General features: G+C 38.7%; 1 protein-coding gene across 1 annotated transcript in view; it reads right to left on the minus strand.

Moving 5' to 3' along the window:
• The window catches only part of TJP1 (tight junction protein 1), a gene marked incomplete at its 5' end in the record, with an annotated part of 158,640 nt that overhangs the window by 41,678 nt on the left and 94,710 nt on the right, over window positions 1–22,252 (minus strand). Inside the window, 1 exon segment of the mRNA XM_080626152.1 lies at window positions 582–638. Within this exon segment, the coding sequence (XP_080482278.1) occupies window positions 582–638 (57 nt within the window).

Below are 22,252 nucleotides of genomic sequence, written 5' to 3' on the forward strand. Positions count from 1 at the left end.
ACTCACTCCTTACTGTGTCTCTTGTACAGCCTCACAATAGCTACATCAGAAATCAAGTTGATAAGAGTAACTCAAGTAAGAGAAGAGTCAACCTAAATGTAAAGGCTGTCTTCCTATTCACTGACTCCCCGAACACATTCCTTTGTCAAAGGTGCACATTCTGGCCACCCAAACCCGCTATTTTCTTAAAGAAAGGGACAAGAAAATACAGCAACTTTTAACACATTTATTTATACTAGCTACATTGTTTTATGCCCCTGCAAATAAAGTTTTACAACATTTAAGTATAAATTACAGCACAATCATTAATGAACACTTAGATTTCTAACTACTTTCACTTACATACATAAGTAATCTAAAGCTTTGTTTCTGGCATGGTTATTTGCTGGCAGACTTATCTCTGAAATCCAACAAAGAAATAGAGTACTATCACATGGAGCTTTTACAACACTTCTAAATTTAAACAAAGAAATATGACAGTTTCCTTTTCTTTTACTTCCTGACACCTGGCTTTTTCCTATTGTTTTCAAAAGCTACCAGTATCCTGCGTTAGGCAGACACAACCAATTGTATGCACTTACCCTGTGAAGAGTCACTGTGTGTTGTTCCCATATAGCTGTTTCTTCCATTGTTGTGCTCTAAGGAGAAAAAAGAACCCAGACATTAGACTTACTGTCAACAGCTATACTAGAAGACTGTACAACACCACAGAAACTTACACTCAAAAGTAACATTAATATTCATGTTGAATAGCTACAGAGAAGTAGGGCTAGCTCATTTGTTACACATTTCCCGTCTTTGTATGTCACATCTGAACTTCCCGTGCTCCCAGGGAAGTGGGGCAAGGGTAATAATAAGCAAAATAGATTTCTAAACATGTATTTCAGAACTTCAAGCTATAAAGGAGTTTAAAGGGAAGGACTACAAGAACAATATGCGATGTAGGCTCTCTTGCTTGCTCAGTAAGTGAATTAAGTAAATGAAGTTGGTCCAAAGCCCACTTTCAGTTTTCCACTGTGATCAGTTGTATTTATATTCTAACTTACATACTTCACACTTTTGTGAACATATTCTTTTGGCTTGTTCTAGCTGTACAAAGAATACCACTAATTCATGGACGCCCAGCTATAGTTTGCAGTACCTGTGCTACTGTATTATGCACACAGGTCACATTTAACAGACTCCACAGTTTAGAACAGGCTCACTTCTTTGGTGTACAGTAGCACTGCAGAAATAAACATGGTCCTCTTTTGGGGAACTAAATTAAACAGTAACATTATGACAATATTTACATACCTACATTTGTGCTTCAAAGAGCACACACTTGCACTACTTAATGTGCCACCACAAGCAAACATTGGAAAGGACAAGATGGCTTGAGGAAGGAAAACTAGCAGAGCCAAAGGCTTGAAAACAGGCAGAAAGGCAGCAGAAAATACAAAGCAAACAGCATGAAGTCTCCCACTCTAGTACTGTACATTTTCTACCTTTCCAGAGGAAATTCCCAGTGTTTTGCTCCACACTCTCCCCTTTTATAAGCAAGCAATCCACTAACGAAAGAACAGAATCAGAACACAAACATCTCAAACTCAACAGAAACAATGCGAGAGTGTTTTGTTTCTTTTAAATCTATCCTTGTTTCAGTTACTGTAACTCAGCCACTACAACAAAAAGTACTCCTAACTTTTAATCCAGTCCTGTATCGTAACAGGGAGCAGCAGCTGCAGTGCTACTCTCACTATCAATAGCTCCGAAATCTTGATCCAATTTTGTAACATCAGAATTTGCAACCAGGTTTAAATAGTGAGTTCTTCTTGTGACCCCAATGTGCTACATTACTGCTAATTTCTTTTTCAGGATTCGCTTCTGCTGAAAATGTTGATGCAACTTAACTGGGTTATACTTCATTCAAGCAGCTTTTATTCCCCTTCATTCAATACCAAATGTTACTCCTTTGCATTACAAACTGGTTCAACTCTACCCCAGAATTAGATTATTTCTCTCCAGCTTTTTAGAAGTAGACCAGATATATATTAAAACAGTAACGATTTACACAGAGCCACCTCTGAAACAAAACAGAATGTTTAGCTTGCTAAAAACAGTTAATGAATACTGATTTTCTTCCCCACTTCTGATGCTCTCATTCTGTCTTATTTTTGGCAAGAAATTCTCAGGCTGAACGTCTCGTCAACAAGTGAAGAATTATCTCTGCAAGTGAACTTCTGAAAGAAAGAACTCTAAGTAGCTCCTATTCAAAAAAAAGCAACATGAATCTAAAAGACTGCAAAAATAGCAGTTCACATTTTTATTGAAATACATCATCTCATTTTTATCTGAGATTATCAACAAGTTAACCCAACCAGCTCATTTACTGCATTTGTCCTGGCAATGTCACCCAGGTACAATACTCCATCAGCAGTCAAAGGCACTTTCGCACAGCACAGTTTTGAGCTACTTGGCTAACCAAGTACCAGATTTCAATGGTTGCAAGTTCTTGTGCCTCACTGTTAACTTTGCACAGGGCACGGTGCAAACACACCAACTGGTCCTGGGTACGGCAAAGCCTGATAAAACACAGTTTAACCAGCTAAGCACTCCTTCCACTGGATCTGAGAGAGCTTGTGATCTCAAGAGTTGGAGTAGGATAAGATAACAAAAACAGCTAACCAATGACTAAGAGAAAGGAAGTGACCTACATAACATGCCTTTAAGAACTGTGAGAAGATTTACTACCTCACAAAACACCAAGACAAACCCCCCAAAACCACTCACATAATCTCTTCCTAAAACTGACCAGGGTGTCCACTCCTCAATGGACTGACTCTGCCTGCTGTTTTTAATGGCTTTTCCCTTTCTGCAGAAACTCAGTCTTTCCATTTTCTTTGCTTGTTCTTCTCCATTTTCTTGTTCAGACTATCTCCTCTACTCAGCTATTGCTATTACCTCCCCTAGATTTTTACTAATACATTAATTTCAAATTCACAAGACTTGGAAACTTCAAATATCCATTAGCTAAACAGACAACCAAGTGGCATGTTATTTTCATTCTTTCCGCATGCCAAAACACCAATCAAGAACAGTGAAAACAGCTCAAAAGCAGCCTGAGGTAAGTTGTTGGCTTTGACACAAACCGCTTACATTAGTTTCTCATCTGTAAAGAACTGCATCACTCACAAGACTGAAAGTTTGATGAAGACATGTCAAGGTACTGATCCTACTAAGTAACAACAACTGAGGCAGAGGAGCTAGTCTGCACCACCATCAGCCGAGGTCCCTGCTGCGGTGTTGCTTTGAGACCGTGCTCACAAAGCGCTCCACTTTTCATGCAACCTTTGAATCTCAGGAATCTTGTAAGGACTTAATTCCAAAGTCTCTGGAAATGGCAGGCACTGCTTGTAATTAAGGGCTATGGACAGAGTAGGTCTTCAGTGTTAGTGCCGGAGCCCCGCTGATTGCTGGTGCCAAGCTTGCTATCCCAAATAAGGTCACTCACCACTGATTTAGGGGAAATCAAGATGACTCAGCAGGAACTGAGAAATACATACAGCCTAATACCTCAGAAAATAGGAATGTGTGAGAATACTAAGATGTTACTGTTTAGGGTTAGAGTAACTGAACAGAGACCATTAAGTATCTCTGAAAGGCAAGTGAACTGACAGCATTTGGCACTTTGCAAACTCCAGATACTATTATGTATGGTTCTTTACACATATAAAAATAACAGAAAGAGAATAATAGTATCATGACTTCAGTGTTGGAAAAAAAATTATTTGATGATTCTGCTTCAAGAGTTTTCTTAAGCTCATGTTAAACACCATTACACAGACAATTTTGTAGCATTCCCAGCTCTGTGTATGGCAAATGGATGTGTTTGCAGGCTGTTTCTTGGCTTTATTTTCTAAGGACAGCGAGATTAATACATTCTCAGAGAAAATCATATCTAGGTATCTAACTTAGAACAGGCAGATTTTCAGGTCTTCCTCTGGCCAACACAAGAGTAATGTACCACAGAAAGCGATAAAGTACTTTCTGTATCTTTACAAACCTGATTTTGCAGATCAGCATTGACAGCTGTACTGCAGACAATAAAATGAAGCAACTACTTCTGCTACCTCAGGGGGCATATTGTTTCTGTTCTCCACAAAATACAACAGAGAGGAAAGTTATCTATCTGTGAGAGATCCAAGTCCCTGCTTTAACCCTTTCAACCAAGCAAGCAAACTACAAAAAACTGAACCACCAGATTACAAACTTAACTACATAAAGATCAGTACCTTTGCTCCCAAGTGTGCAGCCCCATGTTGCAGCTTTTGCACACTCCTTACTTCGAATAAAATACCAATGTCTAAAAACATTCCTGTTTGTCTTGATAAAAATCACAACAACTTTGAGAAATAGCTTTCTTATTCACGATATGAAAAAAAAAAAATAGAACTGGTAAGTGGCTGTATCAAAAGAAGGAACTAAGTTTAGATTTAGTGTTGATCTCTTCAGAAAGACACAGCAGACATTCATACGCCTTATTTATCCTGCTGTATTTCTATTTGGCTTCTACAATTAATCTCAATTATTCCTTGGAAGCCCACACCAGCAGTGAGATGCTACTTAACTTAAAAGTTTTAAAGGTTAAAATGCAGAATCATTACACTTTGAGTGCACTTATGGGAACAAGAATTAAAAGTGCTTACTGCAAAAACTAGTATTTGCAATTGTCACAAGAATTCCTGCAGGTTTGCTGGGTACCTTGAGGATGATATTTAACATTCATTAAAAAAACAAACAAAAACAAACAAAAAAAAAAAATATCGAAGTCAATATCCAAAACAAACAGCTTCCTGAGGAAGTTCAGAAAAGAAAACAATCTTCCTCAGCTAGCCCAGAGCAGGGAATAAAGAGGCAACTCCCCCACACACAGCATCTTTTAGCACTCAGCTGGAGCACTGTGTTGCTTCCAACACCAACCAAGAAGACTTCTTACAGATACTCCCCTTTTTCATTGCCTAGTTAAACTAGAGCGACCTTAAAATTCCAACAGCTTCCCTCCAACTCTCTTGTAACAAAAGCCTTCAGCTCATGGAAAAAAAAAAAAAATTAACCAAAAAAAACCCATCAATTTTTTAACAGCTGTTCCCCTGCAATTCGTGCAATGAAGACAGAATCCTACTATAAGACTGATTTTATCAACTGAGAGCTTTATCTTACACACTTCTTATACAACATATGCAATGCACCACGTTTACTCTACAAAGCACCTTAGAGATATTCAAGCTATTTCAAATACTGGAAGCCAACTACTACAGCAAGTGTAGCCAAAAAGGAGGGTACTCCAAGGCAGGAAAAACACAGCAATACGCACACTGCAAAAACTGGGTGTTTGCATTCAGAACTGTGGTATCTCTGTACTAGACCTTGCAAGCAGCCTATATCCTTGATGTTCACATAATCATCCCTCTTTGCAAGCAGGAAAGACTGTTACCCTAAATGTATTTTTGAGGAAAGATAGACTAAGAGATCGGACGGAACAGCTCAGGGATTGCTGCAGAGACAAACAATATGCACTTGATGCTATTTGATTATCTCTTTTACACACCAATGCTAAATGGAGCAGAAATATCCACTAAAGCATCTTCTTGAGAGACCTTTATTATATAAAAAAAAATAAAAAAACCCAAAACCAAACAAACAAAATCAACCCCACCAACAAACAAACAAACAAAAAACCCCAAAAAAACCAACGCCACACCAACAAAACCCCCACAAAACTCATTCATTACTGAAACAGAGAAACCAGTCATCAATTTCACCTTCTGTCTAAATGTAGATCCATGGAAGCAACACTGACCATCTACTTTGGATACAGAAATGCTAACCTTATTCTCTTAAACAGATGTACTAAACACCTTAAAATTATGCAGTGTGCATCACTCCTTTTTTCTATTTCTCACACTGCACAGGTCCCAAGCTCTAGTCAAGAATTCCAGTTCTCCCCAACACTTAAGCCTGTATTACAAAAAACACCATTATTAAAGCAAGTCTTCAGATGACAACATGCAGTGCAAGTTTAGGAAAAAAAAAACCAAAACCACAAAAACCAAAACAAAAAAAAACCACCACCACCCCCCCCCAATGAAAACCAACAAAACGCATACAGACTCCTCAACACTTACTTAGATCAATGTATAGGCAGAAAGTCTCTACTAGAATAGTACATACCTACTGCTTGGACAACAGAAGTCATCTTTACATCATGAATAACAACTTTAAGAAAAACTACGACTAAGTTCATATATATGCGTATTTTCAGTAATAGCTAGGTTCTTTCACCATTCTGCTCAATTCTCCCTATGCTTCCAGAACCACATGAAACTCCATGAAATATTAGCTTACTAAATACAATTTCCACTGCTTCCTGCTCTAAGATTCCCAAGATTACTTCCTATATTTTCAACAAAAAATACCACACACACACACGTATATGTATGTCCCTTCTGCTAGTTTTCCTGAAGAATTTTTATGCAAGACATTTTTGCTCAGACACTCTCACTGTGATTTCTGGGCAATATTCTCTCCAAACTGAAAAAAAGAACAGCCAACTTCTTTTTTTAGGAAGACCTACTTTTCCAGAATGGTCTCTCAAGTCCAAGCCTCACATATCACAGACAGCTCTCTGATCTCCTGGCATCATTAAACCTCTTTGTTGGTTTTGCTACTGCTCAAAACAAAAAACAGCAGACCTTCCTTTCAAAAAAACCCTGATTAAGAACAGAATGCGGAAATTTGGGGGGATACCACATTTTAGTGAAATAATTAAATATTGAATTATAGATCCAGTAATCTGAGTGTTTTTAGAAGTGTTCATGATACAGTAGTAAATATATCCCTGAACAGCAGAAGGCTGACACTTGAGAATAAGATGGCAAAACAAACCAGAATTTAAGACCCAAACACATATACATCTCAAATGATCTTAGGTCAAGTCACTTCATATGAAGAGTACCACTCACACTATGGTAACAGTATCAGCCAGCAGCTAAGCAAAGCTTATGAGTGTCATGATCTCTATGGCGTGGGAAAACTGTGTTTTAGAATTTGGGATCCTTGTCTGTTTTGCTTCTTTCCTTTTTGCTTTCCAGCTGGCAATGAAATCATGCAGGATCACAAACTCCAAGTGCTGGCAAGCAGCATTTCACAGATCACGACTCCAGGGCAGTATGCTAGCAAAACAGAACAAAAGTCACAACAGAACAGAAAGGCTAAAAAGCAAAGTGGTAAACTGTGTGTGCCCATGCTCATCCTCATCCCATCCGTCCACCCCCTCCAGTGAAGTTGCCAAAAGGAAGCACAGGTAGCTTGCAGTTTGCTTTTTGTTTTACTTTGGTTTAAGCCTTTACCACGCTGTCCCAGGTCAGTATTATTAGGATTTAGATATTCCAAAGTTAGAGTTTAGGTTTTAATATGTAAATGAAAGTATTTATCTTCTCTTTATTTAAACATGAACTCTAGCTCAGATTTTAATTCATGATTAAAAAAAAAATCTTTAAGAAACTAAATGTAATATTATGTAAAATATGTAAATTCTTTATATGTCAGGGTGCAACCTGAAAAGCACTTATTTTAGCATAAGTAACTGCTAAAGCAGCACATGCTGCCTTCATACTAGTTTCCACCCTCAAAAATACCCTTCTCCCCCATACTATGCTTGTGCATGTTACACTTATGTATGTGGTCCTTTCTACATGTATCTGTTCCCCATCAGTTCATTTCATCCCACTGACAGATGCTGCTAGTGGCACAGTTTGTAAGCCAGCCCTGTTAAAGCTCAAACTCCAGCCTCGTATCAGAGTAAAATAAGCTATAGTGAAGCATACCAGTGGAGTTCATTAAGCATACACAGCTGTGATCACAGTTTCACAGCAATTGACAACTTGGAATGCCAAATTCCAATTATGCATTACCTGCCCGGTTGCTTTGTTTTCAAACCACAGGGGCAGGCTAGCCAGGGAAGCTGTAGAATTTCCATCCTTGGAGGTGTCCAAGCCTCAACCAAACAATAACCGAAGCAACCTGCTGTTGCTGAATCTACTTTGAGAATGAGGCTGGAGTAGATGATCTCCAGAGCTCCCTTCTGACCTTGCTGTTCTGCAACTATTCCATGAAACAGCTGTAGTGAGAAATGCTTTGAGCAGAGGGCTGGGCTAGCTGATCTCTGGAGTCCCAGCTTTAAATCTGTGACTCTATGCAATGCATTTCCAGCACATTCCTGAAACCAAACCTAATCATCCAACTGCAGCCACAGTCTCCATCCCTACTCATAGATGCAGCTTGGTGTTTATTGCTTAGTTAAGAACATTAGTTGGAGTTCTGCAAGCATGTGGGGTTTTTTTTCCCCTTGGTGGAGAACAGCAGCACAGCATCAGTACCACATGAAGCATAATCATACTGTATTAGTTTTATATAAGAAACCTCATGTATGTGACCGTTGCTTTTTAAAGCCAAAACACACAGGTGTAAGAAATGCCCACCAAAAAACTACCAACATGAAGAGCAGCAACCAAAGCTTCCAAGCTCCTCACTAGGTCAGAATGCCTCTTACATCATTTCTAATTGAGAAAATCATAACCTAGTTACCAAGCACTGCACCGTATCACTTTTAGATCATTATACGCTAAAGCTCTGTCAAACAAGAGCCCCAGGACAGGCAAACACCATTCCACTAGGACAGAGCAGGACTGATTTTCCCCAAGACAGTACTCAAAGCTTTTAAGTATCAATCAGACCAAATACGCTTTTAAGAGCCTTGTATGACAGCCAAGTACAGATGCAGAGTTATGGCCTTGCCATCTTCCAGCTTGACAAGAAAACAAAAGCACACACAGGTTAATGTCTCCTAAAAACGTTTGGTGTGTTAGGGTTTTGGGGTTTTTTTGTTTGGGTTTTGTAGGAGGCTTTTTTGTTTGGTTGATTTTGCAGGTTGTTTCATTTCAGAATTTTTTTTTTTGGGGGGGGGAGCATTGGAAAGTGGGGTTTTTTTTTTGGGGGGTGGGGAAGCGTTGTCTGTTTTTTTGTTGTTTTTTAAAGCCTATACAGCCACAACAATACATTTTATGGTTAATTTACCAAATCCCAACATTAAGATTTTAAATGCAGGTACTCCAACCCAGTAAATTGTGCCTTTTGCCTGGTCAGGACAGATGACAAGTACTTTTGCAGGTGCACAACTCCACAGGGCTTCTTTCCCCTGATACCTACACACACACCCCCCCCCGAATCTCAGTATGAATAAATACGTCCCTTTGTGTAGAAAGATTTATTTTTTTCTTTTTACAGGTACAAAATTTCTTCTTCTCAATCTCAACCAACCACTTTTATTAAGAATTTTTGTGTTTAAGTGTCCTTCCCTACCCTGAACAACCACCCATATAGAGGTGGCATTTCTCCCCACTCCCAATTTGCATAACTATCAGTTAAGAAGATTCAATTTTAGCAGTCACATGGCCGCTAGCGCATCTGCAGAGCACATCACAACTCTTAAGCTCACATCAACTTTACACATTCAAAGGAGTAAGTTGAAAGGATACAAAAATGAGGGAGTTTAAAGAGGAGGAGACGGTGAAAAATGTTACATGTTACTGCTCTTTTCAGAGAGTTACTTTGGTTAGAAAGGTATTAATAACTTTGGAGTAAGGAGCCAATAGCAACAGAGAGTTTGGTGTAAAAAGTGTGTAACAGAACACAAGGTCCGAGGATTTGTTGTTTTTTTTAAAGTGCAGTGTTAGTAAGTTGAGAGGGAAAAAAAAAAAAAAATAATGTAAGCAATTGAAGAAATGAGAATTATAGCAGCATTGCAATACCCTCCTGGTCAGAGGCAAGGTCAGATTTGGACAGGAGAACGAGGTAACAAATGCTACAGTAGTGGTTAATGTTAGTGCGTCTGAAAGGATCATTCAGCTACCAGCAAGGAAAACACTTCTGAACTTTCTTACCCTGAGAAGTGGAGAAAACATTTTTCCTCAGCAAAAAAAGACAATCCCCATCCTATAAAGAATGCCTAGCTTTCTATTACTTGACCATGAAATGAAGTACTTAACCTCACTTTCCAAAACATACACCTTGAAGAAGGGGAAGAGGCATCTGTTTAAGAAAGCACAATTTAGTATGCTTTGACATTTCACTTCAAAATAATTAGTCTCCCTATTTATATGCACAACATGAGTCTGCTCCAGGATCTTCTTCCTGAAAAACTTCCTTTCTAAAGCTAACACATTAACTAAGTGATGAAGAAAAAAAAATTAGCATGCTACAATTGCCCTTGAATCCAGTTACAAAACTGAATAATATAGAACTAATTGAAACCAGGCAATATTTTAACTTGAAGATGCAGAATGAAAAAAAAACAAACCCAACATATAAAAAAATATTAGTCAATACTACCAGTATTTAAATTCTGAGCAATACAGTACAGGAGAAGAGAGGAGACGAGTCCTTTCCTGTTTTATACCAAGCCATTACACAGCATTCAGCAGTTCACAGACCTACAGATGAACTCCCAAATCCCAAGGAGCATATTCCTACAGCTCATTTAACTGTTTCATTTTCGTAAGTCCTTTCCACTCTTTTGTTTTGTGTCTATATAATATAAATTGATTAAAATTATCCACTAAAATAAGAAAAAGTGAGGTGATTGTTAAAGTTCAGTTTCAAAGGAGTGCTGGAAAGGGGTGAATGGGGTCCAAGAAAAAAAGATGGGTTGTTTCACTAAGTTGTGTGAAACAACCAGGCAGGTGCCCAATCGTGATGCAGAGTCAAGACACAGCAGGAAGAGGACTCTAAGCAAACTCTGTCAGAATGAGCGTAAGCCATAAAACAGCTTTTGTTCAACAAACAGCAGCCTTCAGGCTGCTGCTTGAATATACAAAGGGTTAAGGAGCACCCAAAGCCTAAGCTTGAGGCTACTCTTATCCTCAGGGCAGAGTGTCTCTTACTTGCAAAGCTGCCCTGAACTGAATCAAAAATTCAGTCTGGCATTAGTGATAGCTTTTTTGAGGTGGAAAAGGAACAGGCAAGAAAAGCAGGTAATAAATACAAGTCTTTTCTCGGAGGTTATATTGACTATGAATATAGAAGCACACATAACAGCACACATGCAATTACTTTCATAGCCCTAGCTGCTTTATAGTGTGTAACAAACAATTGTGTATCCACAGCCAGTTATAGAGTAGGACTTTTTTTACTTAAGCTTAACCCTGGCTATAAGATATTTGAAGGATATGGATGTTTCTTTTCAGAAAGCAAAAGAAGATTCACTGCTACCCAAGCAAGACTTAACAAACATGTCTTATGGAAGATGTGCATGTTTTTCTACCTTCTAATTCATTATCCTTTCCCTTTAAGTAATCTGCTTCCTTCTCTTCAGGAGCCATGGCCAACAACATCAGCTCCAGAAGAATCAGCAAGCAAGAAAGAACCAGTAAAACATTTCCACACTTCTTTCCCTTCCCTTAAAAGGACACACAGCATCAACAGGAATGCTCCTGCCACTCAAAACAAACCAGAAACATCTTTTTACTTCCATTGTAAACTCATCTTCTTAAAAAAGAGCAACTAACTCATTGATCAGCCAAGACTGGACAACAGGAAAAAAACCAGGCCTGAGACACCACCAGCACCGACAGCTGCCCTGATTACAATCCTCTGATGTCCTACTGGCAACAATCCCACCACTGCCTTTCTCTATACCAGTGGTTCACAACCTAAGCCAATTTGTAGATGTCTTAAAAGAAGTTGAATGCAAAACACCATATATTAAATTTAAACTAAAAAAAGCAGGCCTTTTTTAAAAACAGCGTCTCCTGGCGTTTTGGGGATTTCTCTTCTGTAAACTGCATCCCTACCCCCCTAACAAGTAACTATGAACTCCTATGAATCCTAGGCTGAAGAAGTACTCTGGCCATTCCTCACTGAGCCAGGAGACAACACTCTCCTTCCCTCCCCTTCTGAAGTCAGGGTAGAGGAGACACTGGCTGCAGTCACTAGAACAAAATGACAGGCTAATTACTGGACAAAAAGCTTTACACAGACTTCAAATTAAACGCTGTAGGTATTCAAATGTACATAACCATCATGCCTTTTCCCATCCAACAGAGATACAGTTAGGATTTTTCCTTTCCTGTTTGCAACATCAAAGCAGGGGAAGGGAAAGGGAATTAACAGAGATGCAGAAGAGCATTAACGGTTAACCAGATCAGAACTCCCTTAGCAGCATGTTACATTTATGCATACAAAGCACAACAGCGCATTTCAAAACCCGTAAAACACTCTCGTCTCATGAAGAGCCATTTAGTACACTTAAAATTACCTGACCACTGTAGGTGAACCAGAACCGCATTTTTATGTAAAAACTATCAAATTTGGAGGCCTTTGTAAAGAATTGCCAAAAACTACTATCTTCCAGATCTAATAGCTTGAAGGCCTTTCTTCTGCAGTTTAAATTTTACCTGCTTCCCCAGTAGAACATTTAGGGTGATAAAGACAAAGTAAAACTAAAAGCACAGTTCCACCAAAGGAAAAAAGCACCACATCCAAAAAGCCGAAGGTTAACCTTTAGAAGGGTCACAAAACTACGTCTGTATTTACATCAGCAATTAAAAATAAAGTCCTTTAAGTGGAACAAACTGCCTCATCAGCAGCTTTAACCACATGACACTAACTTCTCTTCCCACAAATTCAAGCATATCAAGAACACAGGATTATATTCTTAACCAAAACTACATCATGTCCATTCATCACCATTCTAGAATCCACATTCCCAAATAGGTGAGAAAACTATGTAGGCAGAAATTATATGGTCTATTTTAAAATATGCACCATGCTTCTACCAGAACTGCATCTTCTAGCTACCTGAAACTATATTTAAAAACAGATTATTTGCAAACCCAAAGCTCACAAACAAGTGCAAACTTTCCCTTTTTGAAAGTTGTTCCCATTGAACTTAAACTTAAAAATCTGCAAGAGTCAACCTGACATTTAAGTCTTCAAACTGAAAATCCACTTGGTAACACAACTTTAACCTCATCCCTTTATTACTGCAGCACTCTTCTTGGTACAGAAAGCAGCTCCATTAAACTTCTACATTCTTCACGTAATGTAGTCTAAGAAAATCACAAAAGGTTACAAACCAGTGGCAGTATTTAGTGTAACTTTTGATGTCTTTATCTGTTTATCTTGCCTCTTCAAGCTTCACATTCTAAAGCAAGTTAAGGCTTTAACTGACAAAAGAAAAGACACTGACTTGAAGTGTGACAAAGTTCAAAAAGAAGCAAGAAGAAAGACAACAGAAATCGCACTTAGCTGTGTTCTTCCCCTCTGCATATAATTCCAATATGAAAAATTAAATTAAAAAAAGCAGCAATCAACAGCAAAAGCGCTTCCACACCCCACACCCTCACCCTACTTGAGACAACTCTTGAAGGGGAAGGTGCACATTAAAATGTTGCAATTGAATTTCACAGCTAAACTTGAGCTCTTTCAAAAGCAGAACCTTTTATCTTCTTTGGGTTCTGTACCATACTCTACAGTCCTATGGTTCTACTATTCCATTAGCATATGCCAACTATCAGCTTGCGTATACACATGATCATACTGGTATAATTTTTCCTTGACAGCACACTGTCACAGAACCATAGAAAAGTTAGGGTTAGAAGATCATCCAGTTCCAACCGTCCTGCCATGGGCAGGGATGGCTCACACTAGACCATGTTGCCCAAGGCTCTGTCCAGCCTGGCCTTCAACACCACCAGGGATGGAGCATTTACCACTTCTTTGGGCAACCTGTTCCAGTGCCTCACCACCCTCACAGTAAAGAATTTCTTTCTTATATCTGACCTAAATCTCCCCTGTTTAAGCTTGAACCCGTTACCCCTTGTCCTACTGCTACAGTCCCTGATGAAGAGTCCTTCTCTGGTACCCCTGTAGGCCCCCTTCAGATACTGGAAGGCTGTTACATGGTCTCCCCACAGCCTTCTCTTAAGAGTCAGTGCTCCCAAGCCATATTTACTCTCAAAAGACCAAAGACAACACATACAATGCCATAGCAATAATGCAGATCACTGATGAGCATATTTAATTTACTTCAATATTGAGACCAATAGCACTGCAACACTTCAGCAAGTGCTAAGTTTCTGCCGGGTTTAACTTCTTCCTCCAAACTGGAAGAAAGGCTGTTGAAGAGCATTATATGCACAATAGCTTAATATCATTATTTCAAATAATCTACAGTCCCACATACCCACATAGTACACATCATTGCATGAGTATAATTATATGCAAACATTAGTCTTACTTTGAAATAGTTTTCAAAAGCAGTATTTTAGATTCACTTATGTTTTCTTCATGTTTGTAATACAATACAACCACATTTTCAAGACTGAATTTTTTCTGCTGTTACAAGAACTGGGTACACACTTTTTCCATGAAATCTGAGCTTCTCATGTAAGCAAGTGATAAGCACTGAAACACTCACAATTGTAGTATCTGAAGTTTGCACTTGGAAGTCAGCCTAAACAAGCCAGATAAAAAGTTACAGCTGACTGAACTGCAAAGCATTTTTGCTCTTCGGTGGTCTCACTTTGCTGTTCTTCCATAACACATTTAAGGGACTCTTCCCTCGCCAAAAAAATTAGTCTACTCAAGCACAAGTTTAAATAACATTTAGCATAAGCCTTCTGTATCAGTCCAAGAAAAAGTATCCAACGTGACCAGAAGTAATGCTCATAATTAAATAAGCTTTAGTTACCTTCATGGATCTGTTCCCAAAATTGAGGAAGTAGGTTTGCACACCCTAAAAGAACTCACAAGGCTGGGGGGGGGGGCAAGGGTGTGTGAGAGAAATTACTGAGGTATTAAAGCTACAAGCAAAAAGCAGTGAATACAGGCAGCAGTTTGACACCCACTGAGAACATCTGACAAGGAAAAACTAGATACAGCAGCACCATAACCGATACTAGAAGCTTTCTGTTGGCAGGCTGAACAGCAGAACATTGCTACATTTTTAGGAAAACTGCCATTACAGTTAAGCTACTGATGGTCTCCCTATCTATATAGGCCTAAGGAGCTACTTTCATTTTCAGCCTATGAAGCTATCAACTTAAGTAGCTAATACAAACACACATCACTGAAATTATCTTCTATAGCAGTGAATTTGATACCTTTTAGAAACACACAAACAAAAAGAATGACTTATGTTCAAGCAGTTGTTCTGATTTGCACAGATAAGACTGATAAAGTGAAGAACCCAAAACTATGAAGACATGTCTATAAATTAACAGTGGATGTCATGGCTTCAGTGCAACTCTGAAATAAGAATCAATTATGCAAGAACTAACACAAACAGGGAGACTACAGGCTTAGACTTATGAGAAGCTGCTTTCTCCCTAGGTAATCATCATTTTTATTATTGCTAGCCAAGCTGTGGTGAAAATGACAAGCACATTGAATATTTCAGAAAGTTCTGAAAACAAAAGGACTAAAAATAGAAGTCTATACATGCTCGTATATATACTCTATACTCAGACATGCTACCCATCAAACCCACCTCTTCGCAAGTATTTCCCATCTGTGCTTAATGGGCAGATGTCTTTTTCATTTACTCAGCACATTTTTTGAAATGAAAAAGCATGAATGACATTCTAGCTCTTCATCCAACCAGCTGAAGAAGTAACTGGATAAGCTCTCGGTTAACAGCTGAAATGCCTATATAATTTTGGCCAATGACCTGTTTATTCTAGGCTATAGCTACAGCTCATTCAACCGTTGTCCCAAAAAACTATCAAGTTAAATGTCAACAAGAACCCGATACTGGGGAAAGAAGGAAGCAACTTAATCACCTACAGATGTGCAAAATTAGCTAGTTTTGGGGGGTCTTTTTGGGTTGGTTTGGGGGGGGGGGGGCTCTGGTGTTTTTTGTTTGGGGTTTTGTTGGGTTTTTTTATTTATTTTTAGGAACATTTTCCTACATGAGTAGGAAACCTCAAGAGTTTAGCTTCTGTACATGCAACAAATATGATCGACAAGTCAGTTCAGTGGAAAATACTATCAGAAGGCCATGGTTTGCAGAGAAACCATTCAATCCAAAGTATTCTTTGGAAAAAAATCGTGAAGACTAAATAGGTGAGGATAAAAAAAACAGAGTGAAGAAGTTAGTCAGAAAGAAGAGATGAGACATAAAACAGTACTTCCAGCAAAGACAGTTGTAGTACAGCCTTTTTACATTAAAACCAGAATGGAGCAGCAAAAGAAAACTTACTGTAAAAGAGTGCTTTCAAAGCTTGACTGATTTAATATTTGTACCTTCATAGTCATGATAGTTCTCACAAATTCTAAGAGAAAATTAAGTGCAGTGACAACATCTAAATTTATACTTCTTGTATCCATGTATTGATTTAGTTGCATCTTCTTAACTAATTTTTGTAGTAATTCGTTTTGAAATTTAACCCTCTAAAAGATACTCTAACATTATCAACAAGTGCCTCACTGTGCCATGTAAATTGATCCAGGTTAACAGACGTTGAGCTGAGCCACAGAAAACCTTTTTCCTCTATGGAAGCTAAGGAGCAACTACAAAAATATTGACTATATACAATAAGCAAACTTTCTTGCCCTACCAATCACTACAAAGAGTGCAGACATGTTAAGAAAATACTCATTACAGAATCACACTGTTCAGTTAGTTTCCTGCTATAAATTCCTCACTCATTGTGAGGTCTTTACTGTATTGCTATAGCAGGAAAAATACTCTACATTCTTCTAGAACTTCAAGCGTTTCACTGCAGTGTTACTAGATACTATTCAGTCAAATAACAAAAGCAATTCAAGAGATTGCTTCAAGATATTTTAAGCACAGGGTGTACATTATTTTGCAGTAATCAGAAATGCAGTAAACATGGGTGAATACCTGTAGTTACACTCCCCACACACAAAGAGATAATGATGCCATGCTGCACAAGAGCAGCTCAGTCTTGGAATTGTAGAAAACATCATACATGATAAATACATACAATATCAATCATTTCCCAAGTCTCAGCAGAACAGAACACAAACATAAAGGGTTTTTATTCAAACACACTCAACTCAAACAGGCTTCGAATCCAAGATACAAGTAACCAACAGATTATATTAAATATAAACACATTCCCTGGAGTCAAAGGTTAAGTTGTGAGTTGGTAAGCTTTGTCCTTCATGACTAATGGTCTATTATGCTGCTTACTGCACAGGTATAGTTGAATTAGATGTCCACTTCCCACATACATCCAGCACCATATTTGCAGTGAGAATATGGATTTTCTTTAAGTGTCCCCAGCAAGCAAAAAACAGTTTATCCTTGTAACCTTCTAGTCAGACTACTGGAATTAAACATTTTATACTTTTGGACTTATTTTTGCTTCTTCCCATGATCCCTGCAAGTCAGGCACTACCTGACCTAGCAGCTACTAATAAAATCAAAGAGATCACAACAGAATTAAAGAGACTAAATAAAAAAAAAGAAAATCAAGTCAGTTTCATTTTTATTCACATTCTAGTTCTGCTTTTAACACTGAAGAAGGTATTGGCATTATTGTTACCAAGTATGATGCCCATTAAGCATCACATACTCAAAAGAAATACTGGCTTCTTCCTAGTCTTTGCACCAATTCAAGAAAATGCTTTAGACTTCAAACTTCTACTTCATATATGCTGCATTTCAGGAAATTACTCCTGACTGTATTGGTCAATATCAATAAAAGACCACTGTTTTTTAATCCCTTCCCTCCCCTGCTTCGCCCAGTCACACACTCTTTCCTCCCCCTAATCCACCCACTCTTTAAAGCCACATCAACTTTTCAAGGCTGATTGTTTGCAGCAGCTCTGCATAAACCAAATCTCTCACATGCACAACTATTTTTGAAGTGAAAATTAACAGGAATACAATTAAAATGGAGACAAGTCAACAATTGGGCCCAGATAAGAATTGTGTGTGTAGTCAGCAGGGGAGAAGTGTTGTTATAGAAAATGGGGGCTAAAAGCACGGAATGAGAGCCAGCTTTGTTCACAGTCAGTAGCCTAAGTGCCTATCAGTCAGCAAAAGCATTTTTAAAACAGCTGCATCAAAGCTTTCTGCAAGTTAGTCAGCATGTGACAGGCCAGCACATTACAACAGTGCCACAGCAATCTCTGCATAATAGGAGTGCTCACAGTGACCTGAAAGGTCAGTGTTTTCAAGCATTCCAGTAATCTGTAAATTGCCTTGGCTTATCACTTGGAAGCAACATAATTACATTGCTTGAAAGGCTAGGACAGTAAAGACAGATTTTAGGTATTATGTTTTGGTCAGCTACATACTAACCTCTACACTGCAAGTATATCCAGGATATACTGACTAACATACAAATGTTATAATTGTTTTAATGCAACATTAAAACATGTTTTTTTCTGATAGAAAAAAAAATATTTACTAAGTTTTGTAACACTGTCTATAGTTTTTATCAAGTCTAAATATCTTTGAGGATTTTTTTTTAATTATTTTTTTCTAACAAACATTCTAAAATGTTCAGTTTCTATAAAACTAATTTTTAAACACAGAAAGACTGGAACTACTGGGTAGATCAAAAGGTCCTGTACCGGAAGTTAAAAGCTAGAGAAGGCAAAATCCAGTTTCACACTAAAGCATTCAGCTGCATTTGAAAAATGGTATTTTCTATAACAGAAAAGAGAACTTATTAGTGCCAGCTATAAACATCCCAAGCAATTGACTCAGAGCAAAGCAAGGCCAGTCATTGACTTTACTCAATTTTTTCCAGAATTAGAAAAGAAAAATTGGATACTTCAGTTTACCTACTTAACAAGATTAAAAACTCAGTATTATACATATATTATGTAACTATATATTATATAGTTGCCAACAGACTATTCAGGATTTTAGTAAGATTCAAACTATTTTAAACCCACTATTTCATAGAAACATCAATAGCTTGGGTTGGAAGAGACCTTAAAGCTCATCCAGTTCCAAGCCTGTGCCATAGGTAGGGACACCTTCCACTAGACTGGGTTGCTCAAGACCCCATCCAACCCAGCCTTGAACACTGCCAGGGATGGGGCAGCCACAGCTTCTTTGGGAAACCTGTGCCAGCGCCTCAGCACCCTCAGAGAAGATTTTTTTCCTAATAACTACTACTCTGAAACTCTTCTCTTTCACTTTAAAGCCACTGCCCTTTGTCCTGTCACTACCTGCACCCTCCTAAAAAGTCCCTCTCCAGATTTCTTGGTTGGTCTCTTTAGGTATTAGAAGGCTGCTATAAGGTCTACACTCGTAGCCTTCTCCAGGCTGAATAGGCTCCAACTCTCAGCTTGTCTTGATGATAGAGCTGCTCCAGCCTCTGACCATCCCTGTGGCCTCCTCTGGAATAACTTAAGCAGGTGGAAGTCCTTCTTGTGTTGGAAACACTAGAGCTTAATGCAGTACTCCAGGTGGGGTCTCACAAGAGCCAAGAATCCCTTCCCGCTACCCACTGAACATACTTCTTTTGATGCACAGCATACAGTTGGCTTTCTGGGCTACCAGCATACACTACTATTTGATTTCAAGTGCTTCTCTCCTGTCATGCACTAGAGCACATAGCACACCAACCTGATCACAAGGCTCATAGAAAAGGTATCTGCATTTGCACCTTATGGCATAGTTTACTTCGCCCTGCCCCATGTAGCCCTTTTGCTGCACAGAAGACCACTGTCTGCTTACTCTACCACTACACACTAGCAAGTCTATTTCCACCCTAGGTGACTTCAAGCGCTTGTCATTCACATATAAGGGAATAAAACCGAAGACAAACACAAAGTACAACATGAAAATTCTCAATTTTCCTTCACTCAGAGAAGAAGGGAAAACTCCCATACAACATTTCTCCAACTTGCTTTTGTTTGAAGTATTTTTATTATCAGTAACAACTTAAGGCATGTTTGATATTTTTTCTTGAGGGAGACAGTCAACGTAATCTGAAGTTCAGGCTACCAAAATGCATGATCTAAATCTACCACAATCAAGTTTAAAAGCCATCTCACAGCTGTTTGCATCTTAAACTACTATGCCAGCACAATTTGAAGTACAAGATAAGAATTTCACACTGTTGTCAGCCAAACTAAGTTTATAGCCAAAAAGACAGTCCTAGCACTATCAATATCCAACTGCCTTAAAAGTATCCTTGTAATGTTGGAAGAAAAAGAAAAAAAAAATTATGTAACCTCATACTTCAGATGGAAACCCACCTGGATCAAGAACAAGATGGGTTCCTGGTAATAGCTAATAGTGCATCAGCAGAGAAACCGAGACTACTGCATCAGTGGAGATGTTTCTTGGAACACTGACTCCCTTCTCCCAAAGGCAGCTGCAGTTTCTATTGGCTAGACAGCCATTTTCCTTCTTATTCTTCTTGGAATGAGGCTAACTGGCACTAATTATCAATCCTACTTGCAGCTCTTCTCAGCATGCAACAGCCCCCACCCCAGCTCCTCCCCAGTATCAGGAAGGCAGAAACCATATGACATTTGAGGAAGCTGACAAATATGGACACAGAAAAATCCTATTACTAACGCTAAAAATATTGCCTGCCAGCATTCACAGAGCATACAGTGGGTGGGAAGGGTTGCACCATTAGATGACTGGGTGGTGTTCCCTCTCCCCAGAAAGGGAAAGACATATTGTGAAAGCAAGTAATTCTGAACTACCCCCCTTTCTTAAGTAGTCTATTTAGCTGGAAAAGAGGAGGATTCACCCTAAGCCATAACATGTCATTTATAAGAAATGTTTTCCATTTCACAGGAATTGTTACTATCTTTTGAACTAATTCAAACTACCACTCTTCATACAACTGGGAGCATTAGGTCAGTGCTTCCTCTCCCTGAAAATTCTCAGAAAGGTGAGCTCTTCGTTTTACTTAACCTGTATTTCAGGTCCTACCTATTGAACAGTTAAGCCAGTAAGATCAAAGACTTTCTGATGATGCTTGTTTTGTTGGCTATCTACACAAGACTTTGAGGAAGTACAGATATGCATTTAAAACAATATAGCTTGCCAAATTACCTTAACAGTCAAGATTCTGCCCTTTCCCAGTTATCTGGGAATATGTTCAGATAAATCCTATAACTGAAGCAGAAACCCCAAATTAGTGCATGTGATGATTTCCATTATTCCCAAATGCAGCACAAAAAAGGATAAGCAGCAGGTGCATTTCAGCATATTTTGTTTATAACTTCTGATTATTTCTCATCTGAAGTTTGCATTCCTATAGGTTTTGAAATACTTCCATCCTGCTATGGAAGCCCTTACTATCTAGAATTTCTATATAAAAACCCAGCACCCTTCACACTGTCCTTTATTTGCTTTAGCACTTAAAAGAGGTTTTCCATGATTTTCTTCCCCTCTCCCCACTGCCCTCAGCTCTCTTACAGAAAACAGAAATAAGCAAATGTGGTGGAGTGACAGCTACAAGAAATAATAATTCCGCAACTTGAGTAAAACATCAGTACTTTTTATTCTGGTTCCTTCAGAGGTCAGGTCCAATACCATAATCTTCACTATTTTTAATAGCAGTTTTTAAATACAACTATGCGGTTAGTCTTGAGGAGCCAATTCTGTAAGTAAGGCTTAGTCATACAACACAAAGTTTCACAATAATTATTCGGAGAGTCCACACACCTCAGCTTCTGTTTCTTTCCTCGGGACGGCAGAGGCAAGAGAGAGGCAATAAGTAGCTGATTTGGAATTAAAAAACTATCTGGCTTCCTTTGGCACTCTCTTTCCTTTTGTTCTATTCTCCTTCAAGTACCACTTTGCACTTTCATCCCTGTTTCTTTTCCCATCATAGCTCTCACTTTTGGCTTAGCTGGCAGAAGTTTGCACAAAAACTCAGGAAAAGTAGGCAAATACAACTGAAACAAACCAAACACACATCTTCCCTCCCAGTGAATCACAGAATGTTTTGGGTTGGAAGGGACCTTTAATATCATCTAGTTCCAGCCCCTGCTACAGGCAGGGACACCTACTAGACCAGGTTCCACAAAGCCCCCTCTGACCTGGCCTTGAACGTTTCCAGGAATGGGGCCTCTTCAGGTAATGAAATAAGCCTATTTGAGAAACAGATGACAACCTTTCATTCCCAAGATTCCGGTATTCAAACAACTTAAGCACTGCACAGACCTAGCTATTCCAGTTTCCCCTTCTTAATTC

This window comes from Psittacula echo, assembly GCF_963264785.1.
Source record: "Psittacula echo genome assembly, chromosome: 10".
Lineage (NCBI taxonomy): Eukaryota > Metazoa > Chordata > Aves > Psittaciformes > Psittacidae > Psittacula > Psittacula echo.